Here is a 26,125-nt window from a genome sequence, read left to right on the forward strand (position 1 = left end):
CTACCTTCTCTCTTTCCTGTTTTCTTCTCATTGTGCAAATATACTCTTGTCTTTTCTAAGTTTTTTCCACCACCTATTCTTAACAAGTATGAGTCTCATGTTTTTCAGATCATTATTTCCATTTCAGGAGTGGGACATTTACATGAGACCCCTATTGCCTTAGAAGATATATAAATAAATACAAGTCTGTATAAACCTAAGGACCCCTGATAGTTGTAAAAAGTAATTGTGAGGCTAGCTCAGAAAGGATCAAAAGCTGAGGTGCTAATATTTTATCCTCTGAGATATTGAGTCCCCTGGTTTGACAATGAGAAGAGTTCTGCAGGACAGAACAGTCAGGATTTTACAGGGGAAGAAATCACTGTGTGCAACAATCCTGCCTGTCTTAGGAGACCGTGAAGATGAAGGTGACAAGGAATGGTGAGTAGTGGTGGTGAAGCCATGAAGTACCTTGAGTAAATGTTTTAAACAAGTATTGGTTAAGAGCTAACAAGGAGTAGACATGGTTTAGCACCTTAATTTCACAAAGGTTTGTTGAGCAGTTATTAATGTGCTGGTTGTTGTACAAATGCTGGGGTGTAAATCACAAGGTGGGTTTCTGCCCTCATGGAATTTACGGAATGGTTGGGGACAGACAAGTAAATCTGTGTGATAGTAGAACCAAGATAGATGTGAAGGGAATGGGTGGCATTGTGGAAGTCTGTCCTGAGTGTAAGGGAGTCACAGAGGCGGTCAATGAAATTGGCTGGTGTGATGGCTTCCTGGAGGGGATGTTTCAGCTGACTTTTGAAGGAAATTGCAGAATTTAACCAAAAGAATAAAGGAGCAAGACCTTTCTTTTTTTTTTTTTTTTTAATTTATTTCTAGGAGAGAGAGAGAGAGACAGCATGAGCAAGGAGGGTCAGAGAGAGAGGGAGATGCAGACTCTGAAACAGGCTCCAGGCTCTGAGCTGGCAGTCAGCACAGAGCCCGACGAGGGGCTCGAACCCACGAACCGCGAGATCATGACCTAAGCGAAAGTCAGTCGCTTAACCGACTAAGCCACCCAGGAGCCCCTGGAGCAAGACCTTTCTAATTGAAGGAACAATATGTGCTCAGATATTGCACACAGATTATAGCACTTTGGTGCATCTGGAAAGAAGGCACATAGGAGGAGCAGGGTAGTCATCTAGGTGGAGGAAGAGATAGAAATGGGGGATCTAGGGTGCTCAAGGGGCAAGTATGAACTTAACTTGCACACGCATAGGAATTCTCAAAAGATTTTTATTTTTTAACTAATTTAATTTACTTTTTAAATGTTTATTTTTGAGAAAGAGACAGAAAGTGAGCAGGGGAGGGGCAGAGATAGAGGGAGACACATAACTTGAAGCAAGCTCCAGACTCCAAGCTGTCAGCACAGAGCCTGACATGGGTCTCAAACCCACAAACTGTGAGATCATGACCTGAGCTGAAGTCAGATGCTTAACTGATTGAGCCACCCAAGCACCCTTCAAAAGATTTTTAAACCAGGAAGTAACATAATCAGATTTCTTTCTTTGGAAAGATCACCAATGGGCTTTTTATGTAATCATGAATTAACTTTAGGGCTAACTTCCTTAAGAACAAATTAGCTCCTAAATGCATACTCACATCCAGTTGAGTCGAGGCATTTGGGCACACATCTGTTTGGGAAGGGCTTCTAAGTAGTTATTAACCATAGACCTTTACACAAGGAAGATATTAATTAGAAACAAAATGATATGCCACTTTAAGAACAGCATTTTTACTATTTCCACAATTTGGAAACTCAGGCTAAAATAAATATATAGCAGGACAAATAATGTAAACATGACTATGTCTTCAAAATGGTCTCTACATATATGTATGGCATAGATTAGAAAACACATGTCAAAGAAACTGAGTGCAAAAGTATGATATATAACCTGGGAATAAATATTATATAATTTAATTTTATGAAATGAAACAAAAGTATGTATTAAGTAATAATTTTAAAGTTCATGGTAATTTTCCTTGTAAACTTCAAATTTGCAATCATTTCCAGCATCCTACATCCAAAGTCTTTTCTTAAGGGAAACATAAATCATTTACAGTATTAAGGGGTCACATCAGAAACTGCATTAAATCTAAGAAGTGACAGCAGGGGGCACTGGGGGAAAGAAAACAACCCATCAACATGTTAAGGTACACAATTAATTTATGATATTGTGGTCCCTTTTGACAAATGGAAAAATGATGATGCTATATGATGAACTATAAAGGAACATAATAATCCCTGCTGATAAATCATTCCAGCGTATTAATAAACAGTGAGAATGTAATTACGAGAACAGTTCTATCGGTGGGATGAAGGTTTTGGAACGTTTAGAGACTCTTGCAGGGCAAAGGCACATTTCCCTCTGTTAAAAATGTAGTCTAAGCTGAACTCCCAGGAGATTCTGATAGATTTAAGTGTAGTTAGGAGATAAAAACAAATACTCTCTTCGGCCAGCCACTGCGAGTAAAACATGTCTTAGGATAAAAGGAAATTCAAGGAAATCAAAAAGAGATCAACCAGTAGGCTTAAAACATACCATGAGCCACGGCTAGGAAGTCACAACAGTAACTGTGGCTGGACGTACAGGAAAGGTTTTGACTAATAAAAATGTTAACAGTCTTGAGTTTTTTAAAGCTCATTTTGTAAGCTAGTGTTAGATGTCATTGCAATTTATAGACGGATGTATTAAAGGGTAGATGAACACTTACAGGAAAAACAAGGACTTTAGTCCAGTAAACAACCGCTGGGAAATTCTGGTTATTGGATTATCATCTAGAATTCTGAAAAAATATCACAAACATTCCCAACATTAGAGACCTTTGTGAAATGAAACCAGGAAACAACAAAAGGCCCACACCAATCCTGCCTCCCCAATACCTGCTCTCCTCCTTCCTGCCCGTCCACACTGGGCTCCTCGTCCTCTTCCCTAAGAGTTCTTCCTAGCTCTTTCTCCAAATTTCCACCACTCCTGCCCCCAGCCCTTATGAGGGCTCCATCCTGATTGCTTTCTCTGAATGCATCCACCTCTCACTGGACTTAAAGATCAGAGATAGACCATTCCCCTCTGGATACCTGAGTCCAGCATAAGCTGAATTATTAATTGGCTGAATACAGGCTCCGTAAATGCTTTGACCTACTGATTGACTGAATGAAGAGTGGATGAAAAAAAATTCATAGGAAATCACAAATGGTTCTTTGGTCTCATGGTGTTTAAATGATGCATTTATAAGTTCTGTACAAAGAAACTCATTAGGAGCTCTCAGGATGAAATGAAAATATTAATATATTCAAATAACCATTTCTAACCATATATGGTGTTTTCCTAGAAAGAAGTAGACTAAAGAGAAATATGCCTTCTTTCCTCTTGTTGCCTTTGCAGCCATGTACCATTTCCTCTTACTCTCAGAGGCTCTTGAGAGTAGGATTTGGAGAAGGAAGTGACATTAAACACCTACAATATTCCAAGTGCTCTGCGTGTCAGTTTATATATGCCTTGTGATTTAATCCCCACAACATCACTCTTAAAAAGGAACTGTGATTATAGTTTACAGATGAAAAAAAAAAAACAGCACAGGAAGATTAAGAAAGTTGCCTGGAACATTAGCAGAGGCCCATAGTATACACAGGATCTGGATAAAGATGAAGTTCTGGCTTTTTCCACTAGACCCATCTGACCTACAGAAATGGGCTGACTGAAACAGTCTTCTAACTGACTGATGTTCATTTTTATGATGAAAACACAAATATCTGATATGAGACTCCTCAGGATAGAGCTGGTGGCTTGGCCAAGAAAGTGATGAAACACCACAAGCTACCGTATCTTCAGACTTTTCTATGAATGTTTTGGAAAACTAAAAGGTCCCTAACTTGCTTACTTTCCAGGTCAGTGGTTTTCAACAGAGGTCAGTTTTCCACCAGGGGACATTTGGGAATGTCTGGAGACATCTTTGGTTGTCACACCTCTGGGAATTGGGACTACTGGCATCTAGTGGGATAGAGACCACAGATGATGCTAAACATCTCCAAGTACGAAGGAACATCCCCTTTATCAAAGAACTATCTAGATGAAATGCCAATAGAGCTGAGGTTGAAAATGCTGGGATAGATAAACACTGGATGGACAGATGGCTCAGAAAGCCACCTGAAAAAAGCATGGCACAGATTCCTTTGCACACAGCTACCATTTGGCATGCCATTATCTGAATTGCTTGGGTAATGTGCTCCAGATTATGTGACAATCAGAAAAATGAGTATAATAAACAAGACACATAAATAGATAGAAACTATAAGCATTGATGTATATCATCAAGACTGATCTTCTGAAGAAAAAGCTAGAATACTTACAGCCAAGTTAGCTGATGTAAGTCTTTGAATACTCCGGGTCTGAGAGTTGTAATACAGTTGTGGCTGAGATATCTATAAATAGCATAAGCAAGTCAATTAGGCAAACTCAATAGTTCATTTTAGTCACATATAATCAGAATATGAGCCTCTGATGATGATTATGGAGTAAGGACATCTGTTACTGAAAGCACTCAACTGGATAAGAAGATGGGGAGAAATCAAGGAACAACCAAGAGATAGAGATAACCACAAGCCTAGTGTATATGACATCAGGGCCAGGCCTGCAAACTTGCCAAAAATAATGTGTTGGGATATTATATTTTGCTAAGAGTAGGCGATTTTTGCTTTTGTCCTTTTTGGTCACATCCCTAGTAGACTGGGATGTGTTTTAAGAAAATATATAGGTAAGTTAGCAAGGGTTAGAAAAAATAAAATGCTAAAATATTGTGGAAATGACCCAAACTTGAGAAGATCAGGGTTAGGAGAGCCTTTGTTTCTGTCATCTGGTAAAACTAGGAATCTTTTAATAATTCTTCAGGTTAATAACTCATCTAAGTGCATTCTGATAACTTATTTCTCCTATTTTGCTACAGCCAAGTCAAGCCCTTAAAAAGCGCCATTTCTACTCTTTTAATCTTTACTTAAAATTGTACTCATAATATAATTATAAAGAAGTTACTAACAATATTTGCAGGTTATGTAATCCAAAAAATGCTTTCCGTGATATGTGTGTTATACAATTATGCTGAAGAAATCTGGTAGGAATAAGATAGAAGAGCCATGTGATTATGGTATAGGTACTTTATCCAGTTGTGGAACATGGTCTCCACTTTATTCAACTAAGGACAGTTTGTGAAACTGGCTTATGAAGTCCCAAGTCCTATTCTTATGTTGGGTAGTAGTGGCATTGCTCAGGAGTTGGCTGTGAAGCTAGCCAACATTTTTGTCCCATTGGCAACTATGCAATGAGATTTGGGCATCTCTGGTTTGCACTGCTGAGCTACCATGTGATGAGTTTGAGGAGGGAAGGGGTCTTGTGTTGCAGTTTTTTTTATTCTGACTTGCAGGTGATGTTCACCATGTGAACCAGCCAGTCTCTCCCTGCTGAGCTTTATTCTTTCAGCACAGAGTTCTACCTTTAACTCCCCATTTCTCTTCATTCTATTCCCATGAAAAAAGGAGAGGGCAAGTCTTATCCGTTTCTATTTTGAGATGCCAAGCAAGGGGAAGCACAAAGGGATTTAGTGAGGTATTCAAGGTCACAAATGGTATCCATTGTTGAACTGGAGCTAGTACATCAACTTCAGCTCACAGGGTCATGATTTACTTAACCCCTGAAGCAATTTAGCAATATAGTATTGATTCAATAATAGCACTATTGGGAGTATCTAAGTAAAATAATTTCCATTTCCTGTGCTCATTATACAATGGGAGGTTAGCCTTGAATTCATATTTTCTAAAGGTATTTAGGAGCAGGAAATATCCACACTAATAATAGTGACTAATGACTACATAGTGTTTTGAATGGCTTCCCTATCTCTTATTTTGATTTAATTCAGTTCCTAAAATCTTACACAACACTTCCTTAATTGTTAGGATACTTCACTGCAAAACTATTAGTAGAACACGTACTCCTTTGGCATCTGGCTGTACTCTGAATTTATTGTACTATAACTATGCTCTGTCAAATCTTCCCAGCCTTTGAATCATGAAACCATTATAGGAGTGCCAGGATATCAGAGCCCTCAGCTTTCAAGGTAGCTAGGTAAAGCCAATATCAGCTCCCAGTTATCAGTAAACCCATTCATCCCAAGTTCAAACCCAAGTGTTGAACATATATTATCATTTTCTCTGTGTACCACCAAGTGGAAACAGTTGCTACTCCAGACCACATGCATTACATCCATAAGATACACAGAGCATCCGTTTCCATCTCTCCAAGTAAACTTGAAATCCATGGAGAACTCGTGTCATTCCCTGCCTTGTCCCCTGCACCGCATCTATGAGGAGATGCTCCCCAGTGTAGCACAAATTGTCATTGGGTTTTAAAGTTCTGCTATGAATAGAATGAATCTATATGGATCAATATTTGCTTTAACATTTCAAAGCCCTTGAAGTGATAAAATAAAATTAATGTAATGAATTATGTTACAATAGTAAGTGAAAATAGAAAAATAATATAATGCTATAATATATGTATATCAAAGTTCCTCTTAAGTGTAAAGTTTACTACCTAGCTAGTGTCATTTATATTTTATTCCAGATAAGAAATTCAAGGGGGGCTTTGTTGGCTCATCAGTTAAGTGTCTGACTCTTGGTTTCAGCTCAGGTCATGATCTCACTATTCGGGAGATGGAGCCTTGTACAGGGCTCTGCGATGACAGGGTGGGGCCTGCTTGGGATTCTCTCTGCCTCATTCTCTGCCCCTCCCCCACTTGTGCACATGCATACTGTCTCTCTCTATCCCCCAAAATAAATAAATAAACATTAAAAAAGATAATGAATTCAAAAGTGTAATGCACATTTTACCTACATGTTGTCAATCTTGAAGAGATGGGTACAGTCATAAATTGTGAGTTTGACTTTGTGCTTTCGATCTGCATGACTCACTGGATGTGTACAGCCTATCTGCCTTCCCTGACATGAGTTAAGACTCCAACACTTTAAATAATGAAGAGCCTCTAGTCTTCTGTTCGGCTTCAGCTTGCTGGCACCCCACAGAGAACAAGAGCTCCAGATCGCCTGTCTCAGACTTAGGCTACTGGATTTTAACTTGATACTGTAGTGTCCCTTTCTTTGTTGTAGAATAGTAGCTTGGTGAATATGAGGGGAAATTTGGAAACATAACAATTTGGCAAGTGGTGTCCACTTTTTATTCAGAGCTGAGATATGAGCCCATTTAATATACTTTCCACTGAATGGCTTTTCTAAGAATAACTTACTGGTTCATGAATTCCTGCTGTTTCAGCTGTCAGGACTTTTCAAGCAGAAACGCCAGGAATTTATGTACCTGAAACTAAAGCAAATAAATGCTTTAATGACATGCATGTTTATGGGATGTTTTTTAATGCAACATTTTGTATTCATGAGCCAGGCAGACTCCTTGAATTATATTTCGTTGCCAATGATTGTTTTGAACAAGAACCATCTTTAAGAAGAAATTGCTAATTTATATAAGGTTTTTCTCACAATGAGGAGAGCTGCTATTGGTTTCCACGGTAGTGGTGATAAAGCATTATAGTCACTGTTAAAGTATATTTTATTTCTCTGAAAGGTCATCTTAAATTTATTCCCCCCAACATTAGAAAGGCTTCATATTTTAAAAGATTATTAAAATGAATAATCTGATCAATAGTAAAAACGTTCGGGCATGTTCAACAACATTTATTCATTTGGCAATTAAAATTACATTTTGATTTATGAATTTATTCTTCTGGATGCCTAAATGACCTCAACGCGCTGCATATTTAGAACATTCTAGACCACAGACTCACTCAACGTTAGACTCAGTGATCTCTTCGGATATACTCCAATATGTAGTAAGATGAGCTTGATGTTAGTTCTGGGCAAAATCACAGAACAAGCTATTTAGGAAACTGCCTGTGAAAACCTCAAAGAGAAAGTGAACAGGGCATTTCATGAGAAACAAATCATGTCAGACTAAGTTGATTTTCTTCTTTGAAAAGCTGATCAGTCCAACACAAACATGTGGCTGACACTGTTTATATGTCTACCATGCATTGAGCAAGTGGTTTTATGATGTTCTTGTGGACAAAATAAAGAATAATACACATTGTTTGAAGGATGATGATGAAGGCTCTGGAAAGAGTATTTGGCACTGTCCTTTTCAATATTTTACTCCATGATTTGGGTAAAGATGTTTCATCCAATTTTCAGATGGCGTAATGCTGACCTCCTTGCATTCATATTTATATTCATATGAATATTCAGCATATTCATAGAGAATATGTTGAATTTTCCAAAAAGTTCTTTATAGTCTGATAAAAGAAGCTGAATCTAACAGGATGAAACTGATCTTATGGACCTACAACTAGCTCTCAAATGCCAAGTGCACAAATGCAGGATGGAGAAGCCATCACTTTGCAGAAACACCTATGGTATGGGATTGGGAATTTTAGAAGCATGATCACTAAGAGTTAAGAGTATGAAATAGCCACTAAAAAAATCAAATGTAAGCTTGGAGCATAAAGAGTTTACAATGGGAGTCTTGCTAGCCTTCTTCCGCTCAGCCCTGCCCGTGTCTCAGTGACAATATTATGTTTGTTCTAGATACTACATGAAAGGCAAATGTAGGTGAACATATACAGATTAGTGTCACCAGAATGATGATCGGATTTGAAACCACATCCTTTGGGGGAGAATTCTGCTTGAAGAGACTTGTGGAACATTCAGGGTGATAACAGCCAGCTTTAAGTATTTACAGTATGTAGAGAACTGATTGGGAATGTTCTGATCAGTTTCATGGGGGTAAGTCTAAGAAAAATTGGGAATGTTAAAGATACCTTAGGCAGTAGTAGAGTTACATGACAGAACAAAATTTATGAATGTATTCTTTGAAATTTATTCTCCTCAGCACACCCTCCTTCCCTTCCTGGCTTATTTTGCTCCATGGCTTTAATCAGTATCTATGTATTTTCTATTTTATTGCCCATTCTCCTCCATTGTGCCTCAAGCTCCATGAAGAGAGGGCTTTACATATGTGTTATTTACTGCTCTATCCTCAGTACCCAGAGCCTGGCAGGTATCAACAAATATTTGTTGAAAGAATTAATGAATATGTGGTTTTGTCAGCTTTTACCTTCCTGCTAAATGTTACCAAGAACCCATTTCTTCCTTCCCCAGGCACCTTTCCCTGGGGATCATTCTGGTTTTGCTACATTGCTATTTGGGCTGTTATAATGCAGAATAAGAAAGGAGAAGGTAAGAGTGGAAGGACAGGAAAGAAGTGCATGGCTGAGGCTGGTGGTTGGAAGAGGAGTGGCACGAGTGACTGAGGAGTAGGAGGAAAGAAGGTGGGGGTACTGGATTTAAGGAAGAATGGCTGAGATCATAAGCTGCTTTATGATATTTAAGTAACAAGTGTAAAGACCTTGAGTTATTTTCAAATCAAAGCTTGGTTAGTGGTCATTTTCATCAACAATAACAATATTCTGAGACTAGACTATGCAGTTAAGCTTCTAAAAGATCACAGTCAGAGGTTTGGCTTTAAGGTCAAATCTAAACTTGTCAGCTGGTTGCCTTTGAGCAAACAATCCCTAAGGTAGATATCCTCATTCCTAAAAGGATCTGGTAATGTCCACTCCCACCTCGCAGATCATGGGGATCAAAGTCCAAGTGAGAATTCCAAATGTTGGGATTTTTTGTAAACTTTAAAAGATGATAACAAATATAAGAAACTGTGCTGTACTTTGCCTATGATAAACACTTAGTGAATGTTTATTGATGAGAGTCTCCTATTCTTTTTTCTCTGAGCCTCTGGGAGAATTAACTTGCCTAGAAAGCATCAAATAGCACCTTGCATCAGGAGAGCTTCAGCTGGGTAATGATGTCACACCTAAGTTTTCTCAAGGTAGAAGTAAACATTTACTTGGAGAACTTTCCAGCTGATCTGGGCAATTAAGGTTAATCCCTATTTATTTCACTAGGAAAAATTGGGGCCTAGATTATCAAAATTAGTGATTTCATATTCTTTCTTTAAGTAGCTAGCTGATACTACAAGAGAAAAGTATTGACATAAATATAAATCAGTGATCCATGAAAGAATGTGGTAGGAGAAGTTGAAATTTAACTCTCCTTTGCTTGATTCTTTGATGATCTCTCTGCCTTCCCAGAAATCAAATTGTCCCAAACTAGAGGGCACATGGAGAGAAAGGAGTTCTGCATGGGACAGGGCAGTATGTGTTGGTAGAACATTCAGTCTGATGCTAGAACAATGTCTTTCCATCTCTACTTCCTGGTTATTGTAAAATAAACACTGCATTGGGCATCAGAAGCTATGGGCTCTAATTCTGGCTCTTTCACTTACTAGTTGTAGATCCTAATTAAAGTCTGCCATTGCAGACTTTAGTTACCTCAGGAATAATAAGAACATTTTATTAGAAATTCATAAAACTTCCATGACTCTAGATAACAGAATTGAAACAGGTACTCTACAACATAAATATTTTCCCTTCCTTTTCACTAGTGCCATTTTATTTTTCCTCCCTTCAGCATTATTCAGGAAATGCAAGAACAATATTGATTCACAAAATGAACATGTGGTGATTCCAAGAATTTCTAGTAAGATTAGCAACAGTATAGTTAGGATTTCCTCTCTAGAGGAATCTGGAAACCCAGAGTCCATGCACAGCTACTCCATTGTGGTGATGTCAACATGACAACATGCACCAGGATGGGGCAGAAAGTCCTGACTGCAGATAGCATTGACAAAGGTTGTAATCTAACCCAGGCATGATTATCTATGTTCACTTAATTATCTAGATTATTCTACCTCACTAATGGACTTCCTTCAGTGACTTCTTTACTTGGATGGGAAAATCTGTACCTAAATTCATGAACAGCATAGAATTTTGATGGCATTTTAAACCAAATAGGTTTGTCTGATATCAGCAAAGGATCAGATTATTTTTATTCTTTTTAACATGTCTAGATTTTAACATATTTCACATTTCTAGAAACTTTCTATGCTGACTGCCAAAGATAAAACAGTATGATTGTCCTGCTCAGGAGCCTTACAACATTACCTTGTTCATTTTTAAATCTAGTCTAATGATCCTATTGGCAATTGTAGAAACATGATCTCTTCATTATACCAGAGTTATTGGGCTCAGAGGGGCCACCATAAAGTAACAACTGACAGGAGATTTAATAGTCTCAATATCTTTATTCAAATAGAAGGTATCATATTCCACCAAAAGGAACATTCTTATTCCCTATCCAAGGTAATTTCCCATGGTAACTGCCCAATACTTTAATGTGGACAATTTGGGAAGTTAGTGCAGTCATCATAAGGTTGTTTGGTGAGCAGAGCATCAAAGTAAAGGAATCTCTATCAAAAGATAGTTCATGCAAATCATGGTGGAGATTGACCATCCTTCCCAGTCCTCCAGCACAGACATAGGGATTATGTCTCCCAGATCCTGGTTTTCTTTCTTGGAAGATGCTGGAAGCATCTTTTTTTTTTTTAATTTTTTAGCATTTATTCAGTTTTGAGAGACAGAGAATGAGTGGGGAAGGGGCAGAGAGAGAGGGAGACACAGAATCTGAAACAGGCTCTGAGCCATCAGCACAGAGCCTGATGTGGGGCTCGAACCCACAAACTGTGAGATCATGACCTGAGCAGAAGTCGGATGCTTAACCCACTGAGCCACCCAGGTGCCCCGGAAGATGCTGGAAGCATCTTGATACTTTGTTTCTCTCTGACTACCATTTCGTCACTGCCAACTGTGTTGTATTTATTAACATTTTCTTTCCTCAGATATGCTAATATCGCTGATTTCACTAAGATCGCAGTTTTTGTTCCTATTATCCTGGGAGGCAGTCTGTATCCTACCATTATGTGTTTTATTTATTTATTTTTTTAAGCATTTGCCCTTCTTTATTTTTTTTAATGTTTTTTTTTTAAATAGTTTATTGTCAAATTAGTTTCCACATAACGCTCAGTGCTCATCCCCACAAGTGCCCCCCTCCGTGCCCATCTCCCCCCTCCCTCCCACATCCATCAGTCCTCAGTTTGTTCTCAGCATTCAAGAGTCTCTCATGGTTTGCTCTCTCCCTTTCCCCCACCATTTCCCCCCTTCTTCTCCCCCTTGTTCCTCAGTTAAGTTCCTCCTAATCCTCCTATACGTGCAAACATATGATATTTGTCCTTCTCTGCCTGACTTATTTCGCTCAGCATAACACCCTCAAGGTCCATCCATGTTGCTACACATGGCCAGATTTCACCGATCTTTCCATGTTTTAGCTATTGTGGAGAGTGCTGCTATGAACATTGGGGTACATGTGCTCCTGTGCATCAGCATTTCTGTATCCCTTGGGTAAATTCCTAGCAGTGCTATTGCTGGGTCATAGGGGAGTTTTCTATTGTTAGTTTCCTGAGGAACCTCCACACTGTTTTCCAGAGGGGCTGTACCAGTTTACATTCCCACCAACAGTGTAGGAGGGTGCCCGTTTCTCCACATCCTCGTACCATTATGTGTTTTAAATGATCTGATCTTTCTTATCTAGTCTGACATTCCCCTTTAAAGTTAAGAAGTGCGTCTAGTGCCTCTGAATCTATCATGTCATTTTCCAAATGGGAAAACAGCATGGAATGGAACTATGTGTTTTCTTATTGAGGTGCCTGATCTCAACTTCAATTTAGTTCTCTAAAAATAATTTAAATAAAATTAATTCAACTACTTTAAATTATGAAATGGAAAGATAATGTGCTAGTTTTCAAAGCTTTAATTCTTAATCTTAATTACATTTGAAAAATAAATTTAATGATAAAGATTATTAAGCTTATGTTCCATTTTACTTAAAGATAAAAAGCATGTTAAACAAAACATCACAAAGACTTCATCATAAAAACACTATTAATAGCTACTTACATCTGTTTAAGTGCTGTGTATTTGATGAAAACTTTATCCGGAAGACTGTGAATTTTATTTTTCTTAAGAGACCTAAAATAACAGGTAAAGCAGACTTCATTATGGGTTTTATGACCAAGTGAATTTTTCCCTAGAAAGTGCATGCCTGAAAACAAGATATTTTTTGATACTCCATGCTACTTAACACACATTTGAAAATGACTCTAGTAACTGAAACTTTCTCACGTGAGAATGAGGAGTCCATAAGGCAAAATTAAAGCAGTTTGCAAGTATCTGACAAGTTTGGCCAGTCAGTATCATAGACTAGAATGTCTATTAAGATTTCACATCTTTACTCTCTGGGAAATTTAACAAAATACAACAAACAAAACAAAACAAAAAGTTCCTAACCAACTTGTGCATACTCAAATCATAACATGACTGCAAATTCCTGAGGCTCTCAAAACATTTTTGCAAAGTACAGACAAACTTGCACAGTGACAGTGTAGCCAGCTTCATGGGTCTTTCATTTCTTTGCAGGCTTGGACAATTACCACTATTTAAAATGAGGCAGAATAAGCTGGCGCTCTGCCTTTTTATTTTCATTTTTAGCTGTACAATACTTGCGTTTTAGTAAAAAATAATGAATCAGAAATTAACTGAAAACAGCACTCCAGACCAGAGACAATTGTGAGCTTCATGATAACCAGGTGAATCTATCACACGGTGTTTAAAAACTTGTTTTCCCTGGAGAAGAAGCATGTGGAATTCTCTGATAATTGGTGGTTTTAGAGGGAACTTTTATTATTTTGCTAACATACAACTAACACAAAACAGAACAAGAGGTTAGATTGGACTACATGGTTTTCATATGATTTCAGGGACAAATATCATCAAGATGTGAATTTTACTCACAGTAATGTCATATTGCTGGAAATCACTGGCACAGACTTTAAGCCAATATTTACACATTCCAATTCAGTTCCTTCACAGTCACAGGATTGTGGATACTGGTTTAGAACTAGGGAGTAAAAGAGTAGTATTTCACTGGGGAAAAAAATACTTTTCTTTAATTATGACCTCAACTCTAATAGCTGACATTGTTCTCTCCTCATTGAATGTATAATATTTACATCTTCAGCACCCTAATTTACAAAGGTCCATAATAAAAGCAAAGAAGAATTGCTCCTAGTCCAACTTAGACTAATGTGGCGTTTCATCTCAGCTCTAGCTTCCAGTGGTCATTTCAGAGGCACTTAATATGTGATTAGGAAGAAACCACAAAAAGGTTTAAATAGCACAAAAATGTGTAGTGAAGCAAGATTTAGTTCTCAATGAAAAACATTAGTACGACGAAGTTAATCTGCAGTGGGTATAACAGTAAATTTAATTTAATTGAATGCCACAAAGAGGTTCCTCCATAAATGCTTGTTGGTTAAAATTAAATTCAATTTTTCCCCATTTCAAACTTCTCCTAGAGCTGTGAGAAGAGACAGATGCAGTAGCCTCCATTGTGCCTTATTGAAATAAACCAAGTTGGGATACTGTCTTAGTTTGGTTCTTTGTTATTCATTACTATAAAGTTATAGTGGAAGATAAAAATGGTAAAGACGCTATAAAGCTGAGAAAACCAAAGATCTATCGATCTGAAACATTCAGGAGACAAAAATTCAGGATTTACTGTGAAGAAGCTTACATAATTATTAAGATAATGGCATATAAAGGGGTAATAAATCTATGGAGAAAATAGGTCAAATTGTCCAATGGGACAATCACTGTGTGTGTGTGTGTGTGTGTGTGAGAGAGAGAGAGAGAGAGAGAGAGTTGTGATATTTATAGAACACTTGATTTTGCCTCTGATCCTGTGGGTATTTGTTTTGATGGAGCTAAAAAAATGAGGATTCTTTTCCAATTTTTGTATTCATTATTATTATTTATTTAGATCTTTATATGTCCTTTCTAATTTCTCTGCTTCTTTCAATTCCTTTAACCAAACTTTCTAAAATCAATGTTACTGAATTTTAGTAAATTCAACAGATGCACAAAGTTTTGGAAGTATCATATATAAAGTTTTCAAAAATCTCTTTTTTATGAAGTTTTCAAGAATATCCTATGTTATAGGTTTATGCTATGAGCTCAACTTCTTAAAGCTCAGAATATTTACTTCAATGTTTATTGACTGCAAAAATGGTGTTTATGTTATTAGATTGAAAGCCTGGGGTTGGAAAGTCTTTATTTACCCAATAAAAGAATTTCATGTAGTCCAAGCTGGGATTGCCTAAACCAGCAATGTGAGCATAGCTACCTCACCTGCAAGTCAGTCATACCCACAGCCTCTGGATTCTTCTTCAGACATGCTTCTTGCACCTCTCTCTATCTCACTCTTCCAACTGGCATTTTGGGGGCTCAGATTCTTAGTACTGCTCTGGAGTATTGCAGGAAACATGAATGGTCAATCAGTATCTCTTTCACTGTTCTTTGCTCTCAACCTTGGGAAGGTGGACATTTGGGTTGGCTCATTCTCTGTTGTGGGGAGGCTGTCCTGTGCATTGTAGGATACTCAACAGCATCCTTGTCCTCTACATACTAGACGCCAGTAGCAACCTACCAGTTGTGACAACCCAAATATCTTTTGACATTGCCAAATGTTCTCTGGGGACAAAAGTTGTCTGGGGTTGAGATCCACTGTTTTAATCCATTCTCTACAATTCTGATGGAAGAATCACTCTCACAAATACTTCTTATCATGTACTTCTTCCTCTTCATTAAAAGAAAAGAAGCCCACAGTATCAGTGGTTGCCAACCATGTACAGCAGTGATCTGCACAATGGGATGTGTACAAGATGACCCATTATGGTTCAGGAAGAAAATATTAGAATTTACAGTTATGTTTATTTTTCATTTTAAGTTCTAATTTTTATATATGATATACCTGTGCATAATAAAGTATATAATAAGTGGTAATTATAAGCTAATATTATAAAGGTCATAATAGAATATTGATACGGTGTTTAATATATATGCACACATACTAATGTATGTATATATATATGTAAACCTACATAATTATCTCCATGTATACATTATACACATGTATGTAATATAGGTATATATAAAGACATGATTCTATCTTACAGGGTAGAGGCCAAAGTCCAAAGTGTACACCCAGAATCCTCTATGAGCTAGCCCCACCCTTTTAGGTCCATCTCAAGGTCATTGTATCTGTGGATCTTTCCCCACCCTTGGCACAGTCATCATTTCTTCCAACGGGCTTCCACATCCCCTTGTGCAAACATCAGCCCTCTTGTTTAGCATTATATTGTATCATCTCTGTTTCCATGAGGTTTTGTCTTTCCTGCTACAATGTGAAGTATTTGTGATTTGGGACCAAATCTTTGCACTCTCAGTCCTTAACATAGGGGCTGGGAAGTAGTTGGTGCTCAATATCTCTACTGAACAAAGTATCTAAAGGGAAAAAGATCTTTATTATTTATCATCATTATTCAGTATCTATCTATTCCCGCAATCATAGGCTACTACATAAAATGGGCATGAAAGGAGTATGTTGTTTTCTTCCATCTCTTCAGTCCCATGGCAGACAATAGAGCAGTTGACCACTGAAATACACTGAACTGAAACTGAAATTCTAAAGGGAATTGATCACACTACCCATATAAATCCATGCACCACGAATCATGTTGCTTGCAAAGCTGATACTGAGTCTTTGAATCAATACCACTTACAGCACTCCTGTGTTAATGCCACATAATTAGCATTTCCATGGACTGTGCCAAATATGGTCGCCCATCCACTAGTGTCTCCTGTGAAATGGTGATGAATATGTGTCAGTTATTCTAGAAATCAAATATCAAATTACAAAACAAAAGTATAAAAATTTGATAATGAAATCAATTAAAACTTTGTTTAAGTAACTGAATGGTAACATCAATGGTAAGGGACAAAAAGCTAGGCAAACATCTGGAGTTTTTCCCTTTTGGAAAACTAAAAATATTTCAAATGTATGAACCATAAAATATATATTGGAAATAGATAATTTTTTTACTACATATATCCATCTTGGAAAGTACTACTTGTTTCTAATGCTGAAAGTTTAAATGTTTGATATTAATTTTAAGGTCCTCAGAAGAAAATACAATCTGAATTGTTTTGTCATATACATACTGCTACATATGTATATGTAGACACATGTTTGATACATGTAATGACTAATAATAAAATATGTGTCACCTGACCTTTTTAATAAAGCAAAAACAAAGTTCTTTTTAATAAAGGACATCTAGTCCTATTGAGTAGAAAAATATTTTCTCAGTTTGTCAGAAGACCTAACCTGCTTATTTGCCAAATATCCTTCTCCTTTTCTGCAAGAAAATTATATTCTTATTAAAAAGGAAACCTAATTTTGAAGTATCATTACTTTAGCATATGCTATTACAATGGTAAGATACATATTATAATGTATGATAGTTAAGTTCCTACAAATAAAAAAGCAATTTATATAGTTCCCCACAGTTCCCTTTTGATCCCTGCAACCTATAACATTTCTATTTCTTATTAATACCCACAATGTTTTTAAAATGATTCTATTTGATGCCTTTACATGAATTATTTAATTTGTGTTTCAAACATCCTCATGAGGTAGATAAATATGCAAGGTCTCTGATCTGCATGCAGTGAAGAGGGAACACCAAAGATTTGATGGACTTGCCCACTGACATCCAGACAGCTGCCCCCATTATTGAGAAGTGATTGAACACCTACTATGTAACCTAACTATTTCAAGCTCTAATGACAACAAAATAAATAAGACACAAATAAGAACTCTTCTCAAGAAGTTCATGTCTACAGTGAGAAGTACAATGAAAAGACAAGGCAGTCCTTGGTATGACCATACAGGTACAGCCAGGATGCTATGGGAACAGAGAGAAAAGGTGCTTATCCTAGACCAGTGGTCTGGTGGTACAGCTTCAGCGTGGGGAGTGGGGCCGGGGAAGCCAAGCTTCTGAGGTGAAAGGGGTACCTCATCCTTTAGGATGAGTATGAATGATCCACAGGAGGTGAGGGCATAATATTCCATGAGAGGGAGCATACATGAATACTCAAGGGCAGGAAAGAAGATTCTAGAGACAGATGCCTGGCATTCCTGGACTTTGTGTCTCACTGATTGCTAGTTAGGTGGTGCCAAGGAATGGCTGTTCCCTGTGATAGAAAACCCGCAGGGTTCTTTCAGATTCAAGAGATCTGGGTTCTAGTGTCTACTCTCTCACTAACTAGTTATGTTAATTTGGCATAGTTTATTTAGGTAAAAATAAACAGGTTATATTAGACATATATGCACTCGCTGCATGCAGACCAAAATGGCCTGTAAGATTTTTGGTGATCTGGTCTCTGCTTACCTCCTCCTCCTCTATATCCTTGTTCACTCTGCTCAAGCCACGCTGGCTTTTTGGCCTCACAAACACATTGGCTTATTTCACTGAGTCTCAGGGTCTTTTTCACTTGCTGTTTCCTTTGCCTGCAACTCTGTTCCTCCACAATTTTTCATGGTTTGGTTTTCAATTTGAACGTTATAATCTCAGGGAAGTTTTCTGGTTGCCTTTTTAAAATAACCTTCACTTCAGGTCACTTTCTACCCCATCACCTTTTTTTCAAGACTTTACAATACTCATGATGCTCTAAAATACTTATTGTTTAAATAAATATTAATATTTAAATACATTTAATATTTAAATACATTTAATATTTAACTTATTTATATACAGGTTTATTGTCCTCCTTGTTCTCCAGGTCCACGTGAACTCCATGAAGGCAAGACCTCATCTCCTGTGAGCCTGCTGTGTCTGGGTGAGTCAGACAAGTATCTGGCACATAGTAGTCATTCAGTGTAGGTTTATTCAATGAATCAATTCTCTAGGCAGGGCCCATTCACACTTTATGGGTATTCGTGTAGCGGCACCAAACCACCAAGCCAAAAAGAGGTAGTCAATAGGAAGACATTTAAAATTAGAATATGAGCATTCAAGCAGCTTTCAAAATATGATTTCCATCTTTATCACATTTGTATTTCTGATTTAAGCAACCTCTACCTGTGAAAAATTCTAGTCATCATCACAAATAAATTGGGGAGTAATTATTTGTGTTACAGTAGGATTCCCCATAGAATATCAAATCATCTCTTCCCTTTCATTACACTTACTTGATTGATGCAAAGTTTGGGGGGCATTTACAAGGGGAGGTGTATGTTTAGAGCCCAGAGGGGGACTCACCACAATTGTCCTCATCAGCCTGGTTTCCGCAGTCATCCACACCATCACAGTGAAAAGCACGGGGTAAGCACTTGGTAAGATTCCCACAGGGAAAGTATCCTTTTGGGCACAAAGGAGTGATTGTACTGCCCTTGGTCAGTGCAAAATCTATGTGAAAGAGGAGAAAATAGTCTCATGTAATAGAAAGAAAGTGTTAATTTGGCCAAAATCTTTTTCTGGCATTCCCTTTATTTTTCAAAAGGATCCTATGAGTTAAGTTTGTCTGTTATCCATAGTGCACAGTTTCTTTGAATAATATTCTTAATTATAACATTCCAAACAATCATGGTCATATCTAACATAGCTATTCCAAGAATCAAGGTTGAGTTTTGAACTAATTTTAGGAAGGTAATAGTAAACAAAACTTAAATAATCATCTACTTTTGTATGGAATCAGAGAGTTGTCCGCTCTTGGAAACAGAAAGGTAAAGCCATGAGCTAAAAGAATTAAATAGATGGATTTATTTACTTATTAATCCTCTCTGAGAAGGATTTGAAGTGACATATATATATGTACAAAGACAGTTTAAGTGTGAATTAGAAATCAGGAACCACATTTGCATAAGGAGGGATAAATAGTGAGAATAATATCTAACCCTCATTGAGCTTATTGTGCCCCAGGCCGTTTGCACAAGTGGTTTATCTCAGGTATTCATTCAACCAAACTACGTATGGGTGATATTTTCCTTTATGTTTTAGGGATAAAGAAGTTAAACGCAGTCATCCATCTGGAAAAGCACAGAAGGTTTGTTCTCTATCCTTCTGCTATATTAAAAAACATTATACCACCAACCCAAGGAAAGTCCTGGCCATGATGCCAACCTTCTGTGGCATGGTTAGGAACACGTTACCCACACCCCCCACTCCCTTCAATTAGTTATAATGAACTGTAGTCATGCCTGAGTATACAGTCTCTCTTAGCTAATTTCTGTGAAGTTTTGTCTTGCAGCCTTTTAAAAAAAATACATGACTTCCACAATTGTATTTATGGAGAACATTTCCTTATTTTTTGGAAAGTACTCTTTCAAATTCAAAGATGTCTCTTGCATCTAAATTTCTAGAATGTTTTTGATCATCTTATCCACAGAATAATTTTGTCAAAGTCAATTATATTCATCTCTTCATTTTCTCGTTTAACCTAGCCACTATCAGCTCTTGTCTTCTCTTATGTTTCCTTCTCTTATGTTTTTAATCCATCCTCACAGAGGACTTATGCCCCCTTGAAATTCAGGTTCCCCTTCAATCGGTATCTTCATAACACAGTAGTTAACAGTGGTCTTCTGGGGTCAGGGGATAATTCAAATATGTGTATAGGGGAGGGAGGATATGAGAAATAAAAGATCTTTTATAAGAAACTATTTCTATTTCATAGAAAATAGTTTAACATCTTAGAAAACATTATATTTTGTATTGTCTACATTCACTTTGTCTAATTTTCCCTTTCATTTAAGAAATACAGTAATGCTAAAATAAATAAATAAATAAATAAATAAGAGCCTGGCCCTGTCTTGGAGACGACTGGACATTCCAACACACGCTCTACCGCAGAAGCTGCTGCTGCTGCATCTGCTACACCGTCTGTAGATGGGGAGGGTGGTTTTTGGATGTTTTTCTATCCATTGGATTTTTGCTCTTAGCAAAGCAAAAGATATTTTTCTCTGCTATTGTTGCAGTGGTAGATGAATGATTTACTATTAGTAATTTGGCATAAGACCAGTGAAGTCTGGTGATTTTAGAAAAGCTTTGCTGCCTGGCTCTGGGAGTTGGCTAGTTAAGCCTATTCACACGGGAGAGGCATACTGAGTCATAGATTTTTAAATCTCTTCTTTTTTGTAAAGACTTCTGTAGAGGGCAGGTTTATAAAAAGCTAGTAGTCCCCCCATGTTTGGAATATGAATGAGTGAGAGTCAATATATCTTAGTGTAGCAGCCTTGACATTTTTTATGATAGTAACTCACAGACATAGATCTTGTATTACAATTCAGCATACAAACAGGCACACACCGCAAACAAAATTTCTTGAAATACAACTTCCCTTTTACCATATGGGATGTACTCTGAGCATCACTATTCTATCATATTCATTCAAAATGGGATCACAATCCACTAAGTTGATCTCACTTTGGCTGAGGACCCATTATTCACAAGTATTTACTGGTGATGAGTGCTCTAGGTACTATCAGACCTGCCAGGGTTGATATTCTTTCTGCCACTTATGAGATTTCAAGAAAGCTACTTAATCTCCAAATTAGTTTTCTCACATTTAAAATAAAGTTCATGTAATATGGATGTGTTTCAGGAGGTGGACAAGATAATATTGTGAAATACTGGAGAGTTCCTGGCCTATGATAAGCCCTCAGTTAATGTTGGTGTGCAGGTAATTTCAACACAAGGTAAGAAAACAGGACTTTAAGAAGGAAACTCTAATGTAGAATGAAAGTTTGCTGTGCCTTACCATTGCAGGAGTTTGGATTTTTTTATGTGACTTCTAAGAAAACAATGACAGGGACTATAATAAAAATTTCCCTACCCATTCATGTTTTTCTATTTGAAACAGCATTTATGGTTTCTATTTTTAAGCAGCCTCAAGTTACTTTGAAAGCTAAGGGGAGGGGGGCTGTAAATGATAAATAAACAATGAAAATGTCCTTACAATCTAATAATAATAAAATTTTCTTAATGATCTAGAAGAGGTGATTAAACATTTGATTAAAGACAATTTTGAAAGAGAAAGTGGAGGCTGTGTAACATATTTTGAAGGCAAATATATTGTGTTCCTTTGTGGGTTTATCATGAAGATAACCTTGAGTTCCTTGAGGGTTGGACCCAACTAAATGCCCATCTCACAGAAGCAGATTCAAAGCAAGACAAGTAATCAATTGTCACAGACAAGAGGGATCAAGATTACTTCCTTGCCCCTGGAAAAAAAAATGGAACACATCTAGCAAGTTAGAGTGAGGGAAGGTGAATGGAAATACTGACCATGTGCCAACAGAACTTATCAATTGCATTTCTCATAATTCGCCATTCTGCATTCAAGAATGGCTTCTTCCTGAAGATATCCTCAAGGTATACATTTTATGTGGAAGGAAAAGAAATAAATGAAATCTGCTCCCTACCCCTTGCCCTCAGTATCCCAAATCCCTACTGTCCAAGTACCTGGTACTTACTTGGTGCTCAATATTTTTTTTTAGTGAACAAATGAATTAATAGATCATTTGGGAATAAAAATAATTGAAAGAAGATCCCCTTTCAAGATTTAAACTTCTCGAAGTTGCAAGCTTATACTTTTATATTAATAACAAAAATATTGTTTAGTCTTCCAAGTACTCCACTTACTACTTTTTCTGTCATTATATAATTTAAAAAACAATTAAGAATCCCTCCTATATTTGGCACATTCTGAAAAAGAATCAATAGCCATCAGTAGAAAGTGCATTCTGCTGTCTAGTCTTCCTGCCATCTGTGGAAGTGGAAAGACATAGCTTTTATTGAATCTTAGGGATTATTAAAATGGAGGATGCCTACATAAAAGCTATGTTGATAGCTTCTGCAGCAATTTCTGTGGGACCCCTGCCAAACACACAGCTGAGGGGAGGTTTGAACATGTGAGAGAAAATTGCTCAGTGAGTGCTTCTTCTTCTCTTTTCTGGTCAATATTCTGGGCATGTCTGTGCAAAGAGCTTTTTAAATGACTTCTTGATAGCCTTTTGAAGCCAACTGGACTGCTGCCCAAGGACATTTTTTGCTGCCTGCCAACACCTTTTTTGTGTAACTGGGAAGCAACAGGTGAAAAAGCTTTTTTAGGTCTTCAGTTTAAGAACCCATGAAGGTGTGCGAGCCCTTCTTTGCTTTCTCTGATTTCTTGCCAGTACGAGTCCTGCATGAAGCTAAAGAAAGCCCTTATCCCCTCAACCTAGTGTTCTGGCTAAGATTCTCTCCTCACTAATGCCAGAGATGACAGCTCTACAGTCCCAGGGGGGAACACAGGATATCCTGGCCAATGGGGCCATTTCCCAGACTGCACCACTCTTATCAGAGCTCAATTCAGATGTAGATGAAGCCTCTGCCATTGACTAAAGAGCCAGCTAGTCTTTACTATAAAGAGCAGCACCAGAAGAAACATTTAATGTGCAAAAAAATGTTACCTGATTGCCTGCTATATGCTAGGGCAACAGGTGAGACAATGCCCACTGCTATCCAGAGCTCAGGTGCTAGGATGTCTAAGAGGAACAGCAACTACATTTACAATGCAAAACAAAGGTGAATCCAGCTCATTCACAGAATCCACCTTCTAGAAGCTCTCCTATTTCTAGGAAGAGTAAGAGGATCTCCAAAAGCCCACCTTTGTGGGATGGATGATTTATTGTTTGTTTGAAAGTAACTAGTAAATTCTTTCTAAAACACTTTTATATTAAGGTGAGTGGGGAGATATTGGCCTCTTTTTTGGTGTTTTTTAAACTTAGAAACCTTATGTTGTTATGCTTCTGTTTGGTCTCCCCCTGCCCTGACAATATTGTGTGGCCATATCAACCAGTATGTATAGGATTCAGATTCAATTTCATTCATACATTTATCCACCTCCTTCTCATTTCAAAGATTTCTGCCTTAGCTGAATTTCTCTAAGCCCCTATTCTCTGTCATGTTCTTCTGGGACAAACCAACCATCTAAGGCTCTCAGGCCTGAGATGAATGTCCCTCAGGATCCCACTCACAAATTTTCTGCAGAAACTGTCACCCCATTTCCCTCTTCAGATGATTGTCCAATGTTTGAAACAAACAGATATGAGGAAACAATGTCAAACTAGCTGGAACAAGTATTGACTCAACACATGTTGATTTAAATTAGAAAACAAGAACTTCAGATTGTCAATACCATCATCAACAGGAATGGATTTCAGCTCCATGTCTCCCTTTGCCAGGTGCATTTATGTGGATTACGAATTGAATGTTGTGGCCCTTGATGGGTTATAAGGGATAGAAGGTCACAAGGAAGACTTCTACTACAAAAACATCTGTGCTACCCACTAATAAACTGCTTAAATTTCACCTTTAGAGATGGATTATTTTAGGTTAAAATATTGTCTCTTAGTATTTAAATAACTACATTGTTCTGTATGAGTTTGAGAGGCTACCTTATTCCTAAAACCTGCCTGGGCACAATGAACTCACAGAATGATCACTGTGGTGGGTAAAAGGAAGAACAGAAAAGGTGCCTGTGAAGATGAAGCCTGATGGAAACTTGGCATAGGAAATGTAGAGAGGAGAGGAAGTGGTCCATTTTCCCTTCTCCAGTCTCTCATCTAACTCATCCCAAATTTGCTGACTACTCTGTGTCAAGGGAATTTCACCAGCTATTCTTCCTCTTGGTGGCAATTCTCCCAAATTCTAGTTCCATCAACTTACAGATTTACCTACACACAAGACTGCTGCATGTGCCTGGCTAGGATGTATTTCACACAACATGGGACACCATTCAATAGACTGTTGGTGTTGAGCCACGTAAAAGCCACACCATACTCAGCTGAGGCCCTGGTGCTTCTTTTTTTGATGCACAAAGGATAAGGTCTCTTTTCCTGCCCGTAGTGAAACTGTCCATCTGTGTTCTAGATCCCATTTAACCTCATCTTCTCCAAATCTCTCTCTGTTAATTATTATCTGTCTCCTATATTTTAATATACTGTCTCTCCACTGGTTTATATTTTTATTTTTTAACAATATTTTTAATGTTTATTTGTTTGTCTCATTTTACAGAGAGAGTGTGTGTAAGCAGGGCAGAAGGGCAGAAGGAGAGAGCAAGAGAATCTTAAGCAGGCTCCATGATCAGCCCAGAGCCTGATGCAGGGCTCCATCCCACAACCCTGGGATCATGCCCTGAGCCAAAATCAAGAGTCCAATGCTCAATCAACTGAGTCACCCAGGTGCCCCTCCACTGGTTTTTAAATTAATGTTAATTTTATTCAGGTAGCTCTCATGTTCAAAACAAACAAACAAACCAGTCAAGCAAGCAACCAACCAATCCATCAACCCAAATCTTACTATATCCACAATAGAACTGAAATCTACTTCTCTCGGGGTGCCTGGGTGACTCAGTTGGTTAAGTGTTGGGCTTTGGCTCAGTTCATGATCTCACGGTTGGTGGGTTTGAGTCCCGCGTCAGGCTCTGTGCTGACAGCTAGCTCAGAGCCTAGAGCCTGCTTCAGATTCTGTGTCTCACTCTCTCTCTCTCACCCTCCCCTGCTCATGCTGTCTCTCTGTCTCTCTCTCTCAGAAATAAATAAAAACATTTTTAAAAAGAAAGAAATCTACTTCTCTCTTCAAAATTAAATTTCTCAGAAAAATCAAACAAGTCAATGTCTCCACTTCATCACCAACCTTCCTTCAACCCACAGCATTTGGTCTTGGCCTTACTACTCTGCTGAAAGTCTCCTATCAGAGTCATTAATGTCCCCTTTGTTACAAAATACAGTAGGTGTTTTATAGTCTTCATCTTACATAAATTTTTATAGCATTTGACACAGCCTAACTACAGCCACCAAGCTGAAACTATTTTTCCCATGGCTTGTGATGTTTCACTGCCTTGGTTTACTTCCTCTTCCATACTCTGTAAAGGTCCTGCCCCACTCCCATCTCAATGCACTGGCTCTTTTTTTTTTTTTTTTTTGTCAACACCCTAAAGATCACTGATAAACATTTGGTCAGAGATTTCTTAGATCATCAAATCAATTGAAGAATGTAGAGGGACCTACAACAAGTTACTAATATTTTAGTTTGTCAAATAAGAAAAAAAATTAAAAACCCTAAATTACTATGTATTATAATAATGATTTATA

The 26,125-nt window shown here is 37.7% G+C and overlaps 1 protein-coding gene across 1 annotated transcript in view; it reads right to left on the minus strand.

Annotated features, from left to right (window-relative positions):
• RXFP2 (relaxin family peptide receptor 2) overlaps nt 1–24,891 on the minus strand; it is a 48,111-nt gene extending 23,220 nt beyond the window's left edge. The window contains exons 1-9 of the mRNA XM_039239824.1: nt 24,795–24,891; nt 19,254–19,424; nt 16,713–16,790; nt 13,885–13,990; nt 12,991–13,062; nt 5,062–5,133; nt 4,379–4,450; nt 2,743–2,814; nt 1,630–1,701 (exon numbers count right to left, since the gene is read on the minus strand). Coding sequence (XP_039095755.1) covers nt 1,630–1,701; nt 2,743–2,814; nt 4,379–4,450; nt 5,062–5,133; nt 12,991–13,062; nt 13,885–13,990; nt 16,713–16,790; nt 19,254–19,424; nt 24,795–24,891 — 812 coding nt within the window. The remainder of the gene's footprint in view (nt 1–1,629; nt 1,702–2,742; nt 2,815–4,378; nt 4,451–5,061; nt 5,134–12,990; nt 13,063–13,884; nt 13,991–16,712; nt 16,791–19,253; nt 19,425–24,794) is intronic.
• Between the last annotated feature and the right edge of the window lie 1,234 nt (nt 24,892–26,125).

This window comes from Hyaena hyaena, unplaced genomic scaffold (assembly GCF_003009895.1).
Source record: "Hyaena hyaena isolate Hyena2069 unplaced genomic scaffold, ASM300989v1 scaffold_163, whole genome shotgun sequence".
In the NCBI taxonomy this organism is placed as follows: domain Eukaryota; kingdom Metazoa; phylum Chordata; class Mammalia; order Carnivora; family Hyaenidae; genus Hyaena; species Hyaena hyaena.